This window comes from Lolium rigidum, chromosome 6 (assembly GCF_022539505.1).
Source record: "Lolium rigidum isolate FL_2022 chromosome 6, APGP_CSIRO_Lrig_0.1, whole genome shotgun sequence".
In the NCBI taxonomy this organism is placed as follows: domain Eukaryota; kingdom Viridiplantae; phylum Streptophyta; class Magnoliopsida; order Poales; family Poaceae; genus Lolium; species Lolium rigidum.
This window is the reverse complement of record NC_061513.1, coordinates 79,233,483-79,251,243: the sequence shown is the minus strand read 5'-3', so window position 1 is coordinate 79,251,243 and position 17,761 is coordinate 79,233,483. Positions and strand designations below refer to the sequence as shown.

Below are 17,761 nucleotides of genomic sequence, written 5' to 3'. Positions count from 1 at the left end.
TTGCTGTCGGAATCTAACAAATTCCATCTCCAGGATGAGAACTACGTACACTGGTCAGCGTCTTCCAGTGTACGCCTATACGTTGGCGCCAAAGAACAAGACATGCCTTTGTCTGATGCGGTTATCGCCAAGCCGCCATAGTTCTCGCGGTAACTTTCAGCAATCTTGGATCGTATCGACAATTCTACATTCTTCTCCAGCACCTCGGCGTGGCCTCCGTTGAGGCGTAGATTCCCCGTGGCTTCTACTATCGCTGTTGCAACTTCCTTTCAAGTGTTTCTTCCTTGTAACCAAGGCCTATGTCTGGATTCTTTTGGGCCAATCTTCTCCCCCGAGTGCTCGAGTAATTGACGATACATGCAGTAAAGAAACGAATGCTCTCTTTCTTTGGCGGATGCGCCGTCCTTTTCAGGAGAAAGCGATGTCCATGGCGGGCGATCGGTTTCAGCAGTCGCAAGTGTACCTGGCAAGTTGCAGTAAGGATCAATCGTGCCATCTGTCATCTCCAACAGTTTCACACGTTGCCGACCACATTATTCCTTCTAGATACCCAAGACGACCATCAGAGTACACAAGCTGTAGCCTACTATAAAGCTCTTGTGGTCTACCATCATGTATTCATGTGGCCATAGTTTTTCGAAAATGGGCACTTTATTACTTTAAGCAATAGAGCCGGCCTCTGCATAGCTAGGATGCACACAGCCGTACAAATATCTATTACGAAACACGAAATCATCCGACGATAAAAATCCAAAGTTCTCGATAAAAAAACTAGCTAGGTGGATCCAGGCGAAGATCACGCTGCCACCCATGTTGGGAAAAAATATCCCTCGCCGTATCCTCCAACCGTGAAGACACCTCCATAAAGAGGTCTCGATGCTCCATCCGCTGAAGAGGCACCCATGAGCGAAGCGTAGCTGTGCATCGGTATATGACCTGCATAAGAGAGGAAGAAATATTATTGAAAATCTTGTCATTTCTACATAGCCAGAGCGACCAAATAATGGCAATCGCTCCCATCCTAATAAGACGCTTAAACCTAACAGCCACACCATTGAACCAATTACCAAATATATTGGCAACACTATGCGGTGGGTATAAGGTAGACCCTATTTGGACAGCTGACCATATAGATCTAGCAAACTTACACTGGAAGAACAAGTGTTTAATAGTCTCGTCTTGGTGACAGAAAATACACTTTTTACTTTCATGCCAGTTGCGTTTGGCAAGATTATCTTTAGTGAGGATGACCCCACGATGAAGATACCATGCAAACACTTTTGTTTTTATCGGTATCTTCATCATCCAAATTTTAGAATTATTATCGACTGGAATATCAGGCTGAATCAAAGCATTGTACATGGAAGCCACAGAGAATGAACCATTTGCGGTGAGGTTTCAGCGAAACACATCTGACCCCTGCGTCAATTGAACTAGTTCAAATTGAACTAGTTCAAGACGTTGTAGCAATTCATGCCAGGAGATTTGTCTAGGCCCGATGAGGGTTCTTCTGAACGTCACATTCGGTGGGAAAGTTTCCAACACCTTAGCGATAGTATCACTTTTGTGGCGGACAATATTGTACAATGACGGATATTGTTCTCAGAGCGTGGCATTGCCAAGCCATTTATCCTCCCAGAAACGAATTTCCGACCCATCCCTAATAGAGAAAGATCCATATAGAAAGAAATACTTCTTTGTATCCATAAGGCCTGCCCAAAAGTGTGAATCTCCTGGTTTCCAAAGAACCTGAGATAGAGCCTTTGAGTTGGCTGACCTGTCAATCGCCCAGACTCAAAGGTAGCAAACGGATGAGAATTGAGGATTGGGTAGCAAACAAACATACAGACAAGCAAATAGGAATGTCAGTTCTTCCGTTTATTGCAACTCAACACAAGGTTTATTTCCAAACGATGAGACGAGGATTGGGTAGCAAACAAATAATCAGACAGACAAACAAACTGGAATGTCAGTTCTCCTCTTACTGCAATTGAAGACAATGTTTATTTGCCGAATGTCAACAGGCAACTTAAAAGGCACAATCACCACGAACACAAGAGCCATGTTTGCTTGTCTATAACAAATACCAACTTACAAATCCAAAAAAAGATAAACCAACTATCAAATTGAAAAGATAAAGTAATGCTGATTGTTTCACAAAACAACGAACACAGCATGTTCAGACCATAATGAGAAGTGAAAGTGCAGAACACCAGCAATGAGCCATGTTACTAGACAAACCAAGATTTTGTATTTCATTGTTTCAAACAAATATTATCGGTAAGGTTGATCCCTATAACTGTATTGAGTAAACAGTTACACTTTATCACAATCCGGCAAATGAAACTAACTTTTGGTGATCAGTAGCACTGCGGCAGCATGCAATGTAAAACAAAACCAACAAGGAAGCTAAGCACGACAGACCAAATAGTGGAGGGCTATATATGTCCTGCAACAGAACTTAATGATGCATTCTTCACATACTAGGCTTCATGACACTAGGTCTATTTACAAATTAGATTACAAGCAAGCACAACAGGCATATACCAAGTAAATCGGATACTTGAAACGTTACTAAATAAAACTGGAAGAAGAAATATAATACAAGACTGATCCATGCATGAAGCACCTATGTCTACCATAATTAACATACCTAGCCTGTTCTACCAAAAAAAATATGCACCAACTGTTCCTGCCAAAACTACCCGTCTATGGGCACATAACAAGCATATGCTACAGAACTAAGCAGGTTCATCATCTGCATCAGCAAAGAAATGAACCATATCCCTAGTGAACAAATGGGTTTTACCAGACAGGTTGTTGACCAGGAACAATCAGCCCCAGAGTCCAAAAATGTGAACAGGTCTCCATTTACAGTATTCTGCAGTCACAGAAACCGCAGAAGCTAGGAAGATCGGTGATTCGGCTTCCATGTTGACAGCGCGAACAGGATGCGCCCCTTCCATCCTTGTAGTAACCACTTGTTGTCCTCGTCGATGATGAAATTCTTGTTGTAACACTTCACCTTCTCCCGCGCACGCTTCATGATACCCTGGTCCAGCGGGAGCTGCTTGAATCCAGCTCTCTGATTCCGCGACTGCCATTGCTTGTACGTCTCTGGCCTCTCCATCCTCTCCAGTCCCTCGCAAGAGATTACATTGATCGCCTCCCGATTAAACAGAGCCGACTCGATGAGAAGCCTCTGCTCATTATCCCTTGGAATGTTGGCCTCCAGCATGTCAAACATAGCAGAATAATTGAACAATGCCTCCCGGAAACGTGAGACGAAGAAAGGTGCATTGTAGGATCCATTGGTGATCCCGTGAATGAACACATGTGGCTTCATCTTCCTTATCGTGTTCAGTACCATGTTCCTTGGACTGTCAGCCACCACGCTCTCATCCATCAAAGTCTTGAACTTGAACATGCAGTTGACAATCAGAACCTCGTCCTTCTCGATGTTGAGATCCTCTATCTGAACAGCCTCATACTGAGATGCGATACCATGGTACTTGAAGGGGATGTTGAAGGTCCGAGCATAATCAGTTAGATACTTCCCGGTCTCCTCTATACGCCCTGCAGGTCGAAACCCAGGCTGAGGCGTGTCAATTCCGGTGATCCGAAGCTCTGGGGGCCCTCCAGGCCTGTTAGCTAGCCGCTGAATGAGACACGGCCACTGAAAGCCATAGTACACGCCGTAGTCGACAATGTGAACCTTCTTGGCCTTCTCCACAGCATTCAGAATGGTCTGATTGGCAAAGTAATGAGAGATCTTCTTGAACGGGCAAGCCGCCAGGTACAGCTGGTAGGCTTTGAGCACATCGGTGCACGCGAAACGCGATATGGTATATAGCTTGTAAATCTGACTTCCAGTACCAGCAAGCCTCGCCTCGAGGCCATTGGCGAAGCAGTGCGCCAACCGCTGGTCGCCATCACCGTCGGCGCACGAATGCTGCCTGATCTGCCTCAGGAGCTCAGTCGCGCTCCGCCGGTCGTCAGAGGCCACGGACTGAGCGCAGTGGACGAGGAGGGTCTCCAGGTCAACAACCTCCTTCTTGGGCTGCTTCTTGCCACGGCCCTTGCCGTGGCCGGACCCTTTGCCATTGGCAGCGCCTGAATGGTTCGCCACGTCGTGCTGCAGGGCCTCGCGCAGCTCCTTGACGCCTTTGGAGCACGTCTCGCCGTTGCATAGCAGGACCTTGTCCATCATCTCGCGTATGAGGTGATCGGCGTCCATGACCGGCGACGAGTGCTTGCTGCACCTCCCTTCCTCTGCATCCAAGTCGTCGACATGGAAATGCTTCTTCCCCCGGTGAGCATCAGCCTTCTCTGTCTTGACCTCGAGGAACTTCTTCTCCTTTTTTACCCCGGCATGCTGCAGGCTTGCGGCAGAGGGTAAGCTGTCGACGTCAATCACGAGCTTGCTCTCCTGAGGCAGAAACCTGCTCCCCTCCTCGAACCCGCGGCTGAACTGGGAAGCCTGCTGGCTCTGCAGAACGAAATCGCTCAAGCCAGCATCAGGGTTGAGAAACGAGTCGAAGCCCTCTGAAAGTGCAAGGCCGCTGCTGCCGTTGGAAGAGGCGAAGGAGGACGACTGCGAGAGCAACGTGCCAGGCTCAGACACGGGGTTGGTCTGCAGCTGGTAGAACTCCGTCCTGTCGTACGGCCAGGCGCCGGCAGCGTCGACCACGCAGCTGTCGGGGCTCAGACTCAGATCCGGGTACAGCAGCTGCGCCGGCTGCAGGAAGTCGGCCGCGGAGAACTCGAGAACTGGGGGCGGTGTCAGCACGGGCGGCGCGGCACAGGTGCAGGAGCTGAGGGTGGTGCAGGAGTTGGTGGCCGAGTCGGGGCTGTCGAGCGTGCTTGCCGCCGAGCTGGGCGGGTTGTCGGCGAGGATCTCGAGGAAGGGCCGCTCGGCTTCGCGCAGCGCGGCGTGCGCCGGGTAGTGCTCGAACTTCTCGTCGATGTCCTCGGCCATGAGCATGCGGTCGATGTAGCCGAGGGCGATGTCGATGTCGGAGACGGCCTCCGCGTCGTCCGGGTGGGCGGCGTGTCCCGCCGCCGCCGGCGCTGAAGATGAAACCGAGGCGGCATCCCTCGGAGGCGAGGCGCTGTCGGCGGACGTGGAGTGGGTCAGGGGAGCGGGGGAGGCATTCATCAGGTAGCCGCTAGCGTCGGAGGGAAGGAATAGCAGCGAGTCGAGCTCCTCCTCGGTGAACCCGCCGCCGGTGGCGGCGGCGGCGGCGGCGGGGATTTGGGTGTAGATTGGCAGGCGCTTGGATCCGCCGGGCAGCGGCAACGGCGCGCGCCAGTCGTGCAGATGCAGCGCGGCGTCCATGACCATCGGTACGGGGTCGGGGCGGCACGAACGCTAGCGCCGCCGCCGCAGAGCATGCAAGATACTCCAATCTGCCACCTGGAACAAAGAAAGAATCAAGATTTCAGATAACGGCGCCGGAATCCGCAAGGTTGAGAGACGCGACGAGTGATTCGCCACCCAGCAATGGGCATGGGAGTCGACGAGCGTCAAGGCGCGCGCACCTGCAGAGAGACCCGTGGCGAAGGAAACTGGGAGGGAGACCAGCCAAGCCGAATAGGGGCGAGCGCGAGAAGAGACGCAGGGGGGATAATGGCGAAAAAAAAGGAGGCGGAGTGGTGGTTTTGAGAGGCGCAGGCTTGGCCCAGCCAATAGCCTGGCTCGGCGCAAATGTCGACACTCCTCACGGCCGCGTGCGTGCGTACGCCCTGTCCACGTGAACTCGCGCGTAGCTGGCTTGCGATAGGCGGCGCGGATGCGGCTGGGTGTACGCGGCGGGTGCACGGACGGATCTGCAGCAGCACGGACGAAGCTTCCACGAAACACGAAACCGGCGTCAAGCGGTCCGTGGACTGTCCGTGTTCATGGATAGGCGGAAGCGCTTGTCCCCGCGCGCGTTGATGATGCTTGACACCATGACTATTGCTTGACTGCCGCGGCAGCTCAGCTCGGCGACTCTCTAATCGGGAAACGTGGGACTTCTTTCCATGCCAGAATTTATACAGCAAAAATAGCAACGCGCTATGTCTAGTTTCTGCAAACGTAGTACAGTACTTTTTTTTTAGAGAATGTGGCACTTTACTGATAAAAAACATCATGACAAAGTCATCCCGAACGAGTGCCGGGACAACACCAACTGGAATACTACAAATACTAGTTACATGCCCGTGCGTTGCCACGTCTTCTCATATTTTACGGACGTAAAAACATAATACATGACACTTCATATAATCATTTAATTGTACTTTGTTGTTTTAATATTTCAAAAAATATTTAAATACTTTGATAAATAATAATAATAATTTGGAATCTTGTGCATGCAAAGCAGGAATCCAACCGCCATTATCGTTTCCTTCAACCACGGCTTGCCGTCCCCCAACCTCTTTCCTTTCCGGATTGTATCTCCATCGGCCTTCCGTCGGTGGTTCCCGACTCTTCCCGTTTGGCGTGTAGTTAGGGTTAGGTTTTGGTGGCGTGTGACATCGTTAAATGGCGGTGGCGGGGCTACATCGAATAATGATACCCCGACTTGAACCTCATCTTAGTTCTGCAGTTGACGACTTAACCGTACGTTAGGGTGTTTTTCTTGCGTGAGATGTGTGTCCATGCTCTGCGTGTGTCTATGTTTCGGGGTAAAAAAAACAGGAGTCAAAGATGAACCCCATACGTTAAACATTTTACAAGGTAAGTGTAAGTTTTAGATAATATACTATCAACCAGGACCCAAGGAATTGTTCAATGTAAACTGAACCAATCATACAGTCGGCTGCAAAGGATAGACACATATAGGTGTCATATTCGCAATCGGCAAATCAATTCATGAATACATGCCGTCTCTATCTTCGGTGTAATATATACTTAAAATTGACATTAGTGATTTTTTTTTTTTTGCATCACGTGGTCACTTGGCCTCTCGCGGTTTTGTCCCTTCATCATCATAAAATAAAATAGCGTGCATCTTTTGTAAGCTTCTTTGCGAAATATTAGGTTCATCAACACCGCAACAAACTTGAGGTCATCAAAGGTAGGTCATTGCCTGGTTTCTTATGCTCGTCTCTTGGAATGTTGAAACAAGAGATGTGTACCATTTTAGATTTTCTTTTTTTGCTTGAAGAGGGGGGACCTGGCATCTGCAAGCCTCGTTGCATCCATCCATTTTATTTTGGCGTGAAATTTAGTGTGATTCTATCACATGAGTATACTTTTTTGTTGTTGGATATCGATCCACGCCGTTCGTTGTTTCTGCACTAATTAATGTCTCTTGTGAACTCCTACGTAAATAAATGAGGAAAATCGTTGACCTGTTTTCCAGAAAAAACAAGTTGTGGACCACATGAATGGTCATTTGATGAATAAGCCCCGACTAAGATGATAGTGTTACCAGATTGCTATCCAGATCAGCTCATGCAGTACAGTCGACTTGTTCATCAAGACCAGTATCATCTTATTTTCGGCCAGCTTCACAAATTTCCAATTCAAGTCGATAAACCTACTACTGCTCTAGAATCTGGTACGATAAATTTTCGGCCAGCTTCACAATTTTCCAATTCACAGAGGTCGTCTCGTCTCTTGCTGACTGTGATGGGCATGCGTGTACCAAAGCTTGCCTTGTGTATTCGGAAGACAAGCGAATGATTTTCACCAAAGCTCGCGCGCGCGGCCGACATGAAGAGCGACATCTCGCCCTCCCGTGCCGCATACGGCTGGGATCGCACGCTTATTGCGGGTCTGACGGCTGCGAAAATCTCATCCTTGGCAGTCCTTTTTTTTCGTCTTTATTTCCATGGCTGTATTGTGTGTGGAGCCGCGATTGGGCGGATAGCCAATTAATTCGTCGTGGGTCTATGGTACACGAGGCATAGTTAGCTTGGACACCAAGTTCAGTGCGGGTGGGCACGTGGTGGTCCAGAGCCTGACACGCGCGCTGCCACACGCGGGCACGAGTTAGCGCGCGCGAGGCCCAGCGGTAGCCGATCGACACGACAAGCCACCGTGGGCGCCAAGCCCTCGCTCCTACCCTCTTGAAAAATGTCCAGCGATACCAACCATGCTATCACTTCGTAAAATTTAAATTGTATTTTCTCCGGTCGGATTTAATCCAGGCGGAGGGAGACCCATGCATGTATGTTGTTAGTTGATAAGCATGTCAATTTAATTTGTTCAGAGGTAGTAAGTGTCAAAAAAATTAAAATTAAATTGTGGCTGTTGACAGGATGTGTGTTTGCGTTCTCTATATTTTTCACATCCAAATTTAAAATACATCAAGAGAAGCAAAAAAAAAAAAAAAGATAAATGCTATTTGAATAGTGGCATTTTGTGTTTTTGTCTTTAGTGACACTATTCATGCCTGATTTCTCATTTTTATTTCTCTTAGGTTATTTTGAATTTGGTTATCAAAGTTACAGAGCATGTAGACACACATCTTGTGAACATCCAAATTTTAGTTTTAAATTTTTTGACATTTAAAATTTAAATTTTGAAGAGAGGTACGATGATACCAAATAAGGTGTGGTATCACTAGATATGTTCCCCCTCCCCCGCCCCCCGCGTACTTTTGCAGATCGGTTTAGTTAGAGCGGTTGGGCAGGGCACATACATGGTCTATTCACTGTAAGATGATCTCTAGCAGCTCAATGCAGTTTGGACATAAATTATGTTTGATTTAATTTGTTTGCATTGGGTTGCAGATATAAAATTGACTCAACTGATCTGCATGCGGCATGTCCGTTCGTGTCAGCCTAGCCCCAGCAGCTCAACGCATTTTCTTTCCCACCGTCGTCCCGCCGAGGTCTATCACCCACGATTACCAATTCCCGCACGCAGGGCCACTCGACTCCCACGCGCAGGAAAGGGCGAACTCCAACTTTCATGTGCTCGCTGCGGTTATAAACGGACAGCGCCGCCGCAGCCATGAGGGCAAAAATCCTACATACCAACCATGGCCAAGCACGACCACACCTAGAGCTACTTGGCCGACATGGTGCGCCGGCCACCTGATGATCCAAACGAGGCGGATCTGGCAGCAAGGGCGACGTTCGAGGCACATGAGACTGTCGCCTACACTGGTCAGGACGCAGCGAAGGCCACCGCGAGGGCGGTGTTCAAGGCGGCAGAGGCGACGTGCTCTTTACGCAGCGTTGCTCCGCCAGGCTAGGCGTGTGTCGATGATGATGGTCGCGGCCTCCATGCTCTGGGTGCAGGCCGAGGCAGACCTAGCAAACCCCCGGGCTAGGCTCGCCAAAGCGCGGCGGCAGCCGTGGTTGTCGCAGTCGGCCTTGCGGGCCCTGGCCGCCTCCTGCGCAATGGACGTTGGCGCCGTCGACTTTGATGGGCTCAGTGGTGATGATGACGATGTTGACCTCGACCTCGCCGAGTTCCAGGATGAAGAGGCAATGGATGTGACCGATGAGCAGCGCGCCCTACTCGCGTCGTTTGAGAGCATCCCAACAAGGTTCTTGCAAGAGGCATAAGGCCAACGGTGTCTCAGCTACTACCTAAAAATCTTGAGAAAGAGTTGACTCCTACATTGATTTTGCGCCGGATCAAGAAAAGATAGCAGAGCTTCGCAAAGAAGGTTAAGAAGAGCATTAATGGTAAGGCAAACAAGGATTAGTGTTTGTGTCCATGCAAGCTATATGTGCATGTGTCAATCTATGAATAAGCAGTACATGTTCAGGCAAGTGCGTGTTCTACCATAAGGCCAGTTGATGTTCATAACTACATGTGCAAGCAATAGTGTGGAGATGTGCAAGGAGTGTAGTGTAGATGTCATTATGTCCATGTATCTGTCTCTGTGAGCAAGTGTTATCTACGAATAAATGTTCTAGTCAAAACAGGGTGGTGTTAATTTTCAGGAAACAGCTGTACTTTTGAACCAAACAAGATTCTAAGATGCCACAAAATCACACATTTTAGCTCAATGGCTTGCAAAACTAAATACAATTGTATTTCCTCAAGTTAAAAACAGCAACTTGCAAAAAAAAACATGAACATTCCTCAAAATTCTGTAATTAACAATAAACTACATATTCAGAAAACGAGGCAGCTTCGTCCAATCAAACTACGCATCGTACGACCCTAAATTCTTAACTCTATCAAGATTGTATGCCTAGATATGTCCCTAACCTACTCCAACCTTTGATTACACTCATATTTGTGTGCTCTCACGATCCCAACAATTTGAGGGGAAACAAGCACCAATAGCGAAAGCGAATAACGAACCAACCCTTTTGCCGCCGCAATCCAATCCAAAACAGAAGGTACTCCGCCGCTTCCACCATTTGTATCATCATCTTGACAAACCCTAACCTATCCGACCTGACGCAAGGAGCTCGTGGCCATGGAGAAAATCGACGAAATAGATAGCCGAAATTGAGGAAAGCTTTCCAGGAAATTACATACCGTCGTCGGGAGGCTGCTCCTGGAACGGGCGGATGTGCGGCAGCATGGCAGCGACATCGACGGGTCAAGGCTGTCATCCCTCCAACTAATCACGGAGACAAACATTGTAGGATAACGTTGCATAGAAAACAAAAAATTTCCTACGGCGAACACGCAATCCAAGCCAAGATGCAATCTAGAAGACGGTAGCAACGAGGGGGTATCGAGTCTCACCCTTGAAGAGATTCCAAAGCCTACAAGATGAGGCTCTTGTTGCTGCGGTAGACGATCACTTGCCGCTTGCAAAAGCGCGTAGAAGATCTTGATCACGATCGGTTCCGGCGCCACGAACGGGCAGCACCTCCGTACTCGGTCACACGTTCGGTTGTTGATGAAGACGACGTCCACCTCCCCGTTCCGGCGGGCAGCGGAAGTAGTAGCTCCTCTTGAATCCGACAGGCACGACGGCGTGGTGTCGGTGGCGGTGTAGAAGTCCGGCGGAGCTTCGCTAAGCAATGCGGGCAATATGGAGTGGAGGAGCTTGGCTAGGGTTTGGGAGGGGTGGCCGGCCACTCTATGGGGGCGGCCAGCTTATGGTCTTGGGGTGGCCGGCCCCCTCCCTTGGCCCCTCATTATATAGGTGGATCCCAAGTGTTGGTGTCCAAGTCTTCGAATAAGACCCGAAACCAAAACCTTCCATAGGAGGGGAAACCTAGCCCAACTAGGACTCCCACCCAAAGGTGGGATTCCCACCTCCCATGTGGGGGTTGGCCGGCCCCTATGGTGGAGTCCACTTGGGACTCCACCCCATCTAGGGCTGGCCGGCCATGGAGGTGGAGTCCCTTGTGGACTCCACCTTCCTTGGTGGTTTCTTCCGGACTTTTCTAGAACCTTCTAGAACCTTCCATAGAACCTTCCGCGACATTTTATTTCACATAAAATGACATCCTATATATGAATCTTATTCTCCGGACCATTCGGAACTCCTCGTGATGTCCGGGATCTCATCCGGGACTCCGAACAAATATTCGAACTCCATTCCATAATTCAAGTGCTACCATTTCAACATCCAACTTTAAGTGTGTCACCCTACGGTTCGAGAACTATGCGGACATGGTTGAGTACTCACTCCGACCAATAACCAATAGCGGGATCCGGAGATCCATAATGGCTCCCACATATTCAACGATGACTTTAGTGATCGAATGAACCATACACATATATTACCAATTCCCTTTGTCTCGCGATATTTTACTTGTCCGAGGTTTGATCTTCGGTATCACTCTATACCTTGTTCAACCTCGTCTCCCGACAAGTACTCTTTACTCGTACCGTGGTATGTGGTCTCTTATGAACTCATTCATATGCTTGCAAGACATTAGACGACATTCCACCGAGAGGGCCCAGAGTATATCTATCCGTCATCGGGATGGACAAATCCCACTGTTGATCCATATGCCTCAACTCATACTTTCCGGATACTTAATCCCATCTTTATAGCCACCCATTTACGCAGTGGTGTTTGGTGTAATCAAAGTACCTTTCCGGTATAAGTGATTTACATGATCTCATGGTCATAAGGACTAGGTAACTATGTATCGAAAGCTTATAGCAAATAACTTAATGACGAGATCTTATTGAAGGAGATATGCCCTAGAGGCAATAATAAAGTGGTTATTATTTATATCTTTATGTTTATGATAAATGTTTATATATCATGCTAGAATTGTATTAACCGAAACATTAGTACATGTGTGATATGTAGACAAACAAGAAGTCCCTAGTATGCCTCTTAAACTAGCTTGTTGATTAATGGATGATTAGTTTCATAATCATGAACATTGGATGTTATTAATAACAAGGTTATGTCATTGTGTGAATGATGTAATGGACACACCCAATTAAGCGTAGCATAAGATCTCGTCATTAAGTTATTTGCTATAAGCTTTCGATACATAGTTACCTAGTCCTTATGACCATGAGATCATGTAAATCACTTATACCGGAAAGGTACTTTGATTACACCAAACACCACTGCGTAAATGGGTGGCTATAAAGGTGGGATTAAGTATCCGGAAAGTATGAGTTGAGGCATATGGATCAACGAGTGGGATTTGTCCATCCCGATGACGGATAGATATACTCGGGCCCTCTCGGTGGAATGTCGTCTAATGTCTTGCAAGCATATGAAAGAGTTCATAAGAGACCACATACCACGGTACGAGTAAAGAGTACTTGTCGGGAGACGAGGTTGAACAAGGTATAGAGTGATACCGAAGATCAAACCTCGGACAAGTAAAATATCGTGAGACAAAGGGAATTGGTAATGTATGTGAATGGTTCATTCGATCACTAAAGTCATCGTTGAATATGTGGGAGCCATTATGGATCTCCAGATCCCGCTATTGGTTATTGGTCGGAGTAAGTACTCAACCATGTCCGCATAGTTCTCGAACCGTAGGGTGACACACTTAAAGTTGGATGTTGAAATGGTAGTACTTGAATATGGAATGGAGTTGGAATATTTGTTCGGAGTCCCGGATGAGATCCCGGACATCACGAGGAGTTCCGGAATGGTCCGGAGAATAAGATTCATATATAGGATGTCATTTTATGTGAATAAAATGTCGCGGAAGGTTCTATGGAAGGTTCTAGAAGGTTCTAGAAAAGTCCGGAAGAAACCACCAAGGAAGGTGGAGTCCACAAGGGACTCCACCTCCATGGCCGGCCAGCCCTAGTGGGGGTGGAGTCCCAAGTGGACTCCACCATAGGGGGCCGGCCACCCCCACATGGGAGGTGGGAATCCCACCTTTGGGTGGGAGTCCTAGTTGGGCTAGGTTTGCCCCCTCCTATGGAAGGTTTTGGTTTCGGGTCTTATTCGAAGACTTGGACACCAACACTTGGGATCCACCTATATAATGAGGGGCCAAGGGAGGGGGCCGGCCACCCCAAGACCATAGCTTGGCAGCCCCCCTTGAGTGGCCGGCCACCCCCTCCCAAACCCTAGCTTTGCTCCTCCACTTCATATTGCCCGCGTAGCTTAGCGAAGCTCCGCCGGACTTCTACACCGCCACCGACACCACGCCGTCGTGCTGTCGGATTCAAGAGGAGCTACTACTTCCGCTGCCCGCCGGAACGGGGAGGTGGACGTCGTCTTCATCAACAACCGAACGTGTGACCGAGTACGGAGGTGCTGCCCGTTCGTGGCGCCGGAACCGATCGTGATCAAGATCTTCTACGCGCTTTTGCAAGCGGCAAGTGATCGTCTACCGCAGCAACAAGAGCCTCCTCTTGTAGGCTTTGGAATCTCTTCAAGGGTGAGACTCGATACCCCTCGTTGCTACCGTCTTCTAGATTGCATCTTGGCTTGGATTGCGTGTTCGCGGTAGGAAAATTTTTGTTTTCTATGCAACGAATTCCTACAGTGGTATCAGAGCCAGGTTTATGCATAGATGGTTGCACGAGTAGAACACAATGGTTTGTGGGCATTGATGCTCTTGTTATCTTTAGTTTGAGTACTTTGCATCTTTGTGGCATAGTGGGATGAAGCGGCTCGGACTAACTTTACATGACCGCGTTCATGAGACTTGTTCCTCGTTCGACATGCAACTTGTATTGCATAAGAGGCTTTGCGGGTGTCTGTCTCTCCTACTATAGTGAAGATTCAATTTACTCTTCTATTGAAAACATTAGTATCAACGTTGTGGTTCATGTTCGTAGGTAGATTAGATCTCTCTCGAAAACCCTAAACCACGTAAAATATGCAAACCAAATTAGAGACGTCTAACTTGTTTTTGCGGGGTTTGGTGATGTGATATGGCCATAATGTGATGATGAATATGTATGAGATGATCATTATTGTATTGTGGCAACCGGCAGGAGCCTTATGGTTGTCTTTAATTTTCATGTTGAGTAGTATTTCAAAGTAGTTGTAATAGTTGATACATGAGGTGAACAACCATGAAGACGGCGCCATGAACCTTGACGCTACGCCGACGATGATGGAGATCATGCTCGTTGATGATGGAGATCATGTCCGTGCTTTGGAGATGAAGATCGAAGGCGCAAAGACAAAAGGGCCATATCATATCACATATGAACTGCATGTGATGTTAATCCTTTTATGCATCTTATTTTGCTTAGATCGCGACGGTAGCATTATAAGATGATCCCTCACATTAATATCAAGATAATAAAGTGTTCTCCCCTCGTATGCACCGTTGTAACAGTTCGTCGTTTCAAAGCATCTCGTGATGATCGGATGTGATAGATTCAACGATTCACATACAACGGGTGTAAGCCATGTTGCACACGCGGAATACTTGGGTTTGCTTGACGAGCCTAGCATGTACAGACATGGCCTCGGGACAACGGAAACCGAAAGGTTGAACACGAGTCATATGGATGATATGATCAACATGTAGATGTTCACCATTGAAGCTACATCATCTCACGTGATGATCGGTTTTTGGTGTAGTGAATTTGGATCGTGTACCACTTAACAACTATGAGGGATGTTGTATTAAGTGGGAGTTCATTAGTAATTAGATTAAAACATGAACTAATTATCATAAACATAGTCTGAGTAGTATTTTGAATTAAATTTGTAGTATTGGCATCCGTTTACTTCTATGCGCTAGTCTTATAATTGAGATAGAAATACTGTTAAAATCTGACAAGAAACTTTACGGATTGGTACCGTATTGTTAAAGAATCAAGAATTGATTAAGTCCTATTGCAAACTTTTAGTAAACCTCACATTATTGATTCAAAGAGCTATGGTTTCAATTAGTACCTGAAGTTATCTTGTCTCCGTGAAACTTGAAGTTCAAATCTGTTTGAAAAGTAAAGGAGCTGAAAATTTAGTTTTCAGAAATAATCAAGGTATGAGATATATGTGATATCTAAGACCTTATTGCAAGATAATAGAATATAATTTGGTGAGACTACATGAACTCATAAGTTTTATGGGAATGTACGAAGGTTGAAGACGCAAGGCGTCACAATCCTCCAACTATTGGGGCACTAACAATATTCGCATATCCATGAAGTGACCATCCTTAATATGCACCGTTATTAAGACTCGTCGTTTCGAAGCATCACGTGATGATCGGGTGTGATAGATTCTACGAGTGCATACAACGGGTGCAAGCTAGATTTGCACATGCAAATACCAAGGTTAAAACTTTACGAGCCTAGCATGTACAGACATGGTCTCGGAAAGTCGTCATGATATGATGGATAAAATTATGAGTGAAATTGTTCATTATATTACAAAGTTACTAATAGTGAAATCTGGAACACTTGTCATATGATGATCAACTTCAAAGTAAGAACCTCAAGGTTATTGGTATTTGACCAACAAACCTAGAAGTTATTGATGTTGAAATGTTTTTCTGAATAATGAGGAAAGCTAAAAGAGAAGCTGCAAAAGATATTTTGGCAAAAGAAAAGAAAAGACTAGAAAGTCTAGCTCGGGTGTATATAAATGATATACATGTTATGGTTGTATTCCTAGTTAAGTTACACAATGAAATTCTTGGGTATTAGTACCATATTGGTTGGTATGAAGTGTCATACAAAACAACGCAATACAAGAATACAATGGCCTAAGTGATCGACAAGGAATATGATAGGAATGCACGTACTGGAACAAAATAAAGTGTTATTATGTTCGTCGTTGGCATTCTATCTAGCCCTTAGAATTTATAATAAAGAACTTAATAATTGTTATTTTGCTCTGGACAAATGAAAACAATGAGTTGTTCAAATTATGACATTACTCCATGTACGATGGATAAGTTATTATAAATCTTAATGGTGAAACATACATACATAACAACGACGCTAAAAATGCCATAAGGCAAATGATTTGAATTCCACTTATTTGTGGAACCGCAATTTAAGTCATGTTAGAAAGGATCGCATGAAGGAACTCCATGCAAATGGATTTTTGGAGTCATTTGATTTTTGAATCATTTGGCGCTTGCAAATCTTTTCTAAAGAGAATGATTAAAATACCGTTCATAGGCCAAAAGTAGAACGGACAACTAACTTAGTGGAAAAATACATGATGATGTATGTGGTTCATCGGGCATAGTTGTGTGCGGGAGATTCTTCTACTTCATGAAAACTTTCAACAATGAATTGAGTATATATATGTGGATATATTCAATAAGGAAGAAGTTTTGAAACATTTGAATGGACTCAAATAAATTTCAGTATAAAGTGGAAATCATCGTAATAGAAATCAAATATCTATGATTGGATCATGGTGGAAATATTTGAATTACGAGTTTTAGCGAAACATCTAAGAGAGTTATGAAATTGTTTTATAACTTACGTTTCTTGGAGTATCATAGTGATGATGAAGTATCCAAGAGATATATCCAAATTTTGTTGGATCAATGATGAGATAAAATATTGATGCCATTATATTTTTGTGGATTATGCTTTAGTGACTACCGCTTTTACACTGGAATAGAGCATCATCATGATCCGTTGAAATGACACCATACAAGTTATGGCATGGGTATAAACCCTAATAGTCAACCAAAATCGGATGAATGTCTTTGTTGGTTATCCCAGAGATTTAATTGGGAATTCTTCCCACGAGACAAAGACAAAAGTGTTTGTCAATGTTTCTTATTTCCGAGAAATTGTTTCGAGTAAAGTATTTGAGTGGGAGGACATTATAATTTGATAAGGTTTATGAACCTGAGCATAATGATCAGAGTAGCGCAGACATCGGAATTGGTTTCGGAAGCGACCACGACGATCATGGCTCTCATGACTACAAAGTGTTTTAGCCATGGAGATCGAAGTACATATTGAACCTTGTAGGTATGGTTTACTTTGTGATCAAATAAATGATTTGTGGACAAAGGATTGATTTTGAACAATGATAAACCAACTACAAACAAAGAAGTTATGATGGGCCACGACTCCGTTAAAATGGCTATACGCCATAAAATCCAAGATAGATGAATACTTTTTGAAAGTAAATAGATCTATAAAATTGATGGACTTGGATGAAATATCCTTGAAGAAGCTTGACTTGTCGAAAAGTTGTTTACGACAAAGTTCAAAGAATTGACTACGACAAGATTAGATCTTCAGTAGCAATGCTTAAAGTCTATATGGATTATTCTAGTAATCACTACATATTTCCTTTATGAAGATATGTTAGTAGGATGGCAAAATACATTACTTATCAGAAGTGTGTATTAAAGGTGTATACAAGATACAACCAAGAGTTTTGCTGGTCCGTGGTATATTAGATAGGTATACAAACTTCAACTTGATGAAGTGAGTATCGCGGAGTTTGAATCTTCACCGAGATGA

The 17,761-nt window shown here is 45.8% G+C and overlaps 1 protein-coding gene across 1 annotated transcript; it reads right to left on the bottom strand.

Annotated features, from left to right (window-relative positions):
- Positions 1-2,439: 2,439 nt before the first annotated feature.
- On the bottom strand, positions 2,440-5,344 carry LOC124662837 (scarecrow-like protein 9). Its single transcript, XM_047200626.1, has one exon. It carries the CDS (start codon positions 5,342-5,344, stop codon positions 2,906-2,908), a length of 2,439 nt encoding a protein of 812 aa, XP_047056582.1. The 3' UTR covers positions 2,440-2,905.
- Between the last annotated feature and the right edge of the window lie 12,417 nt (positions 5,345-17,761).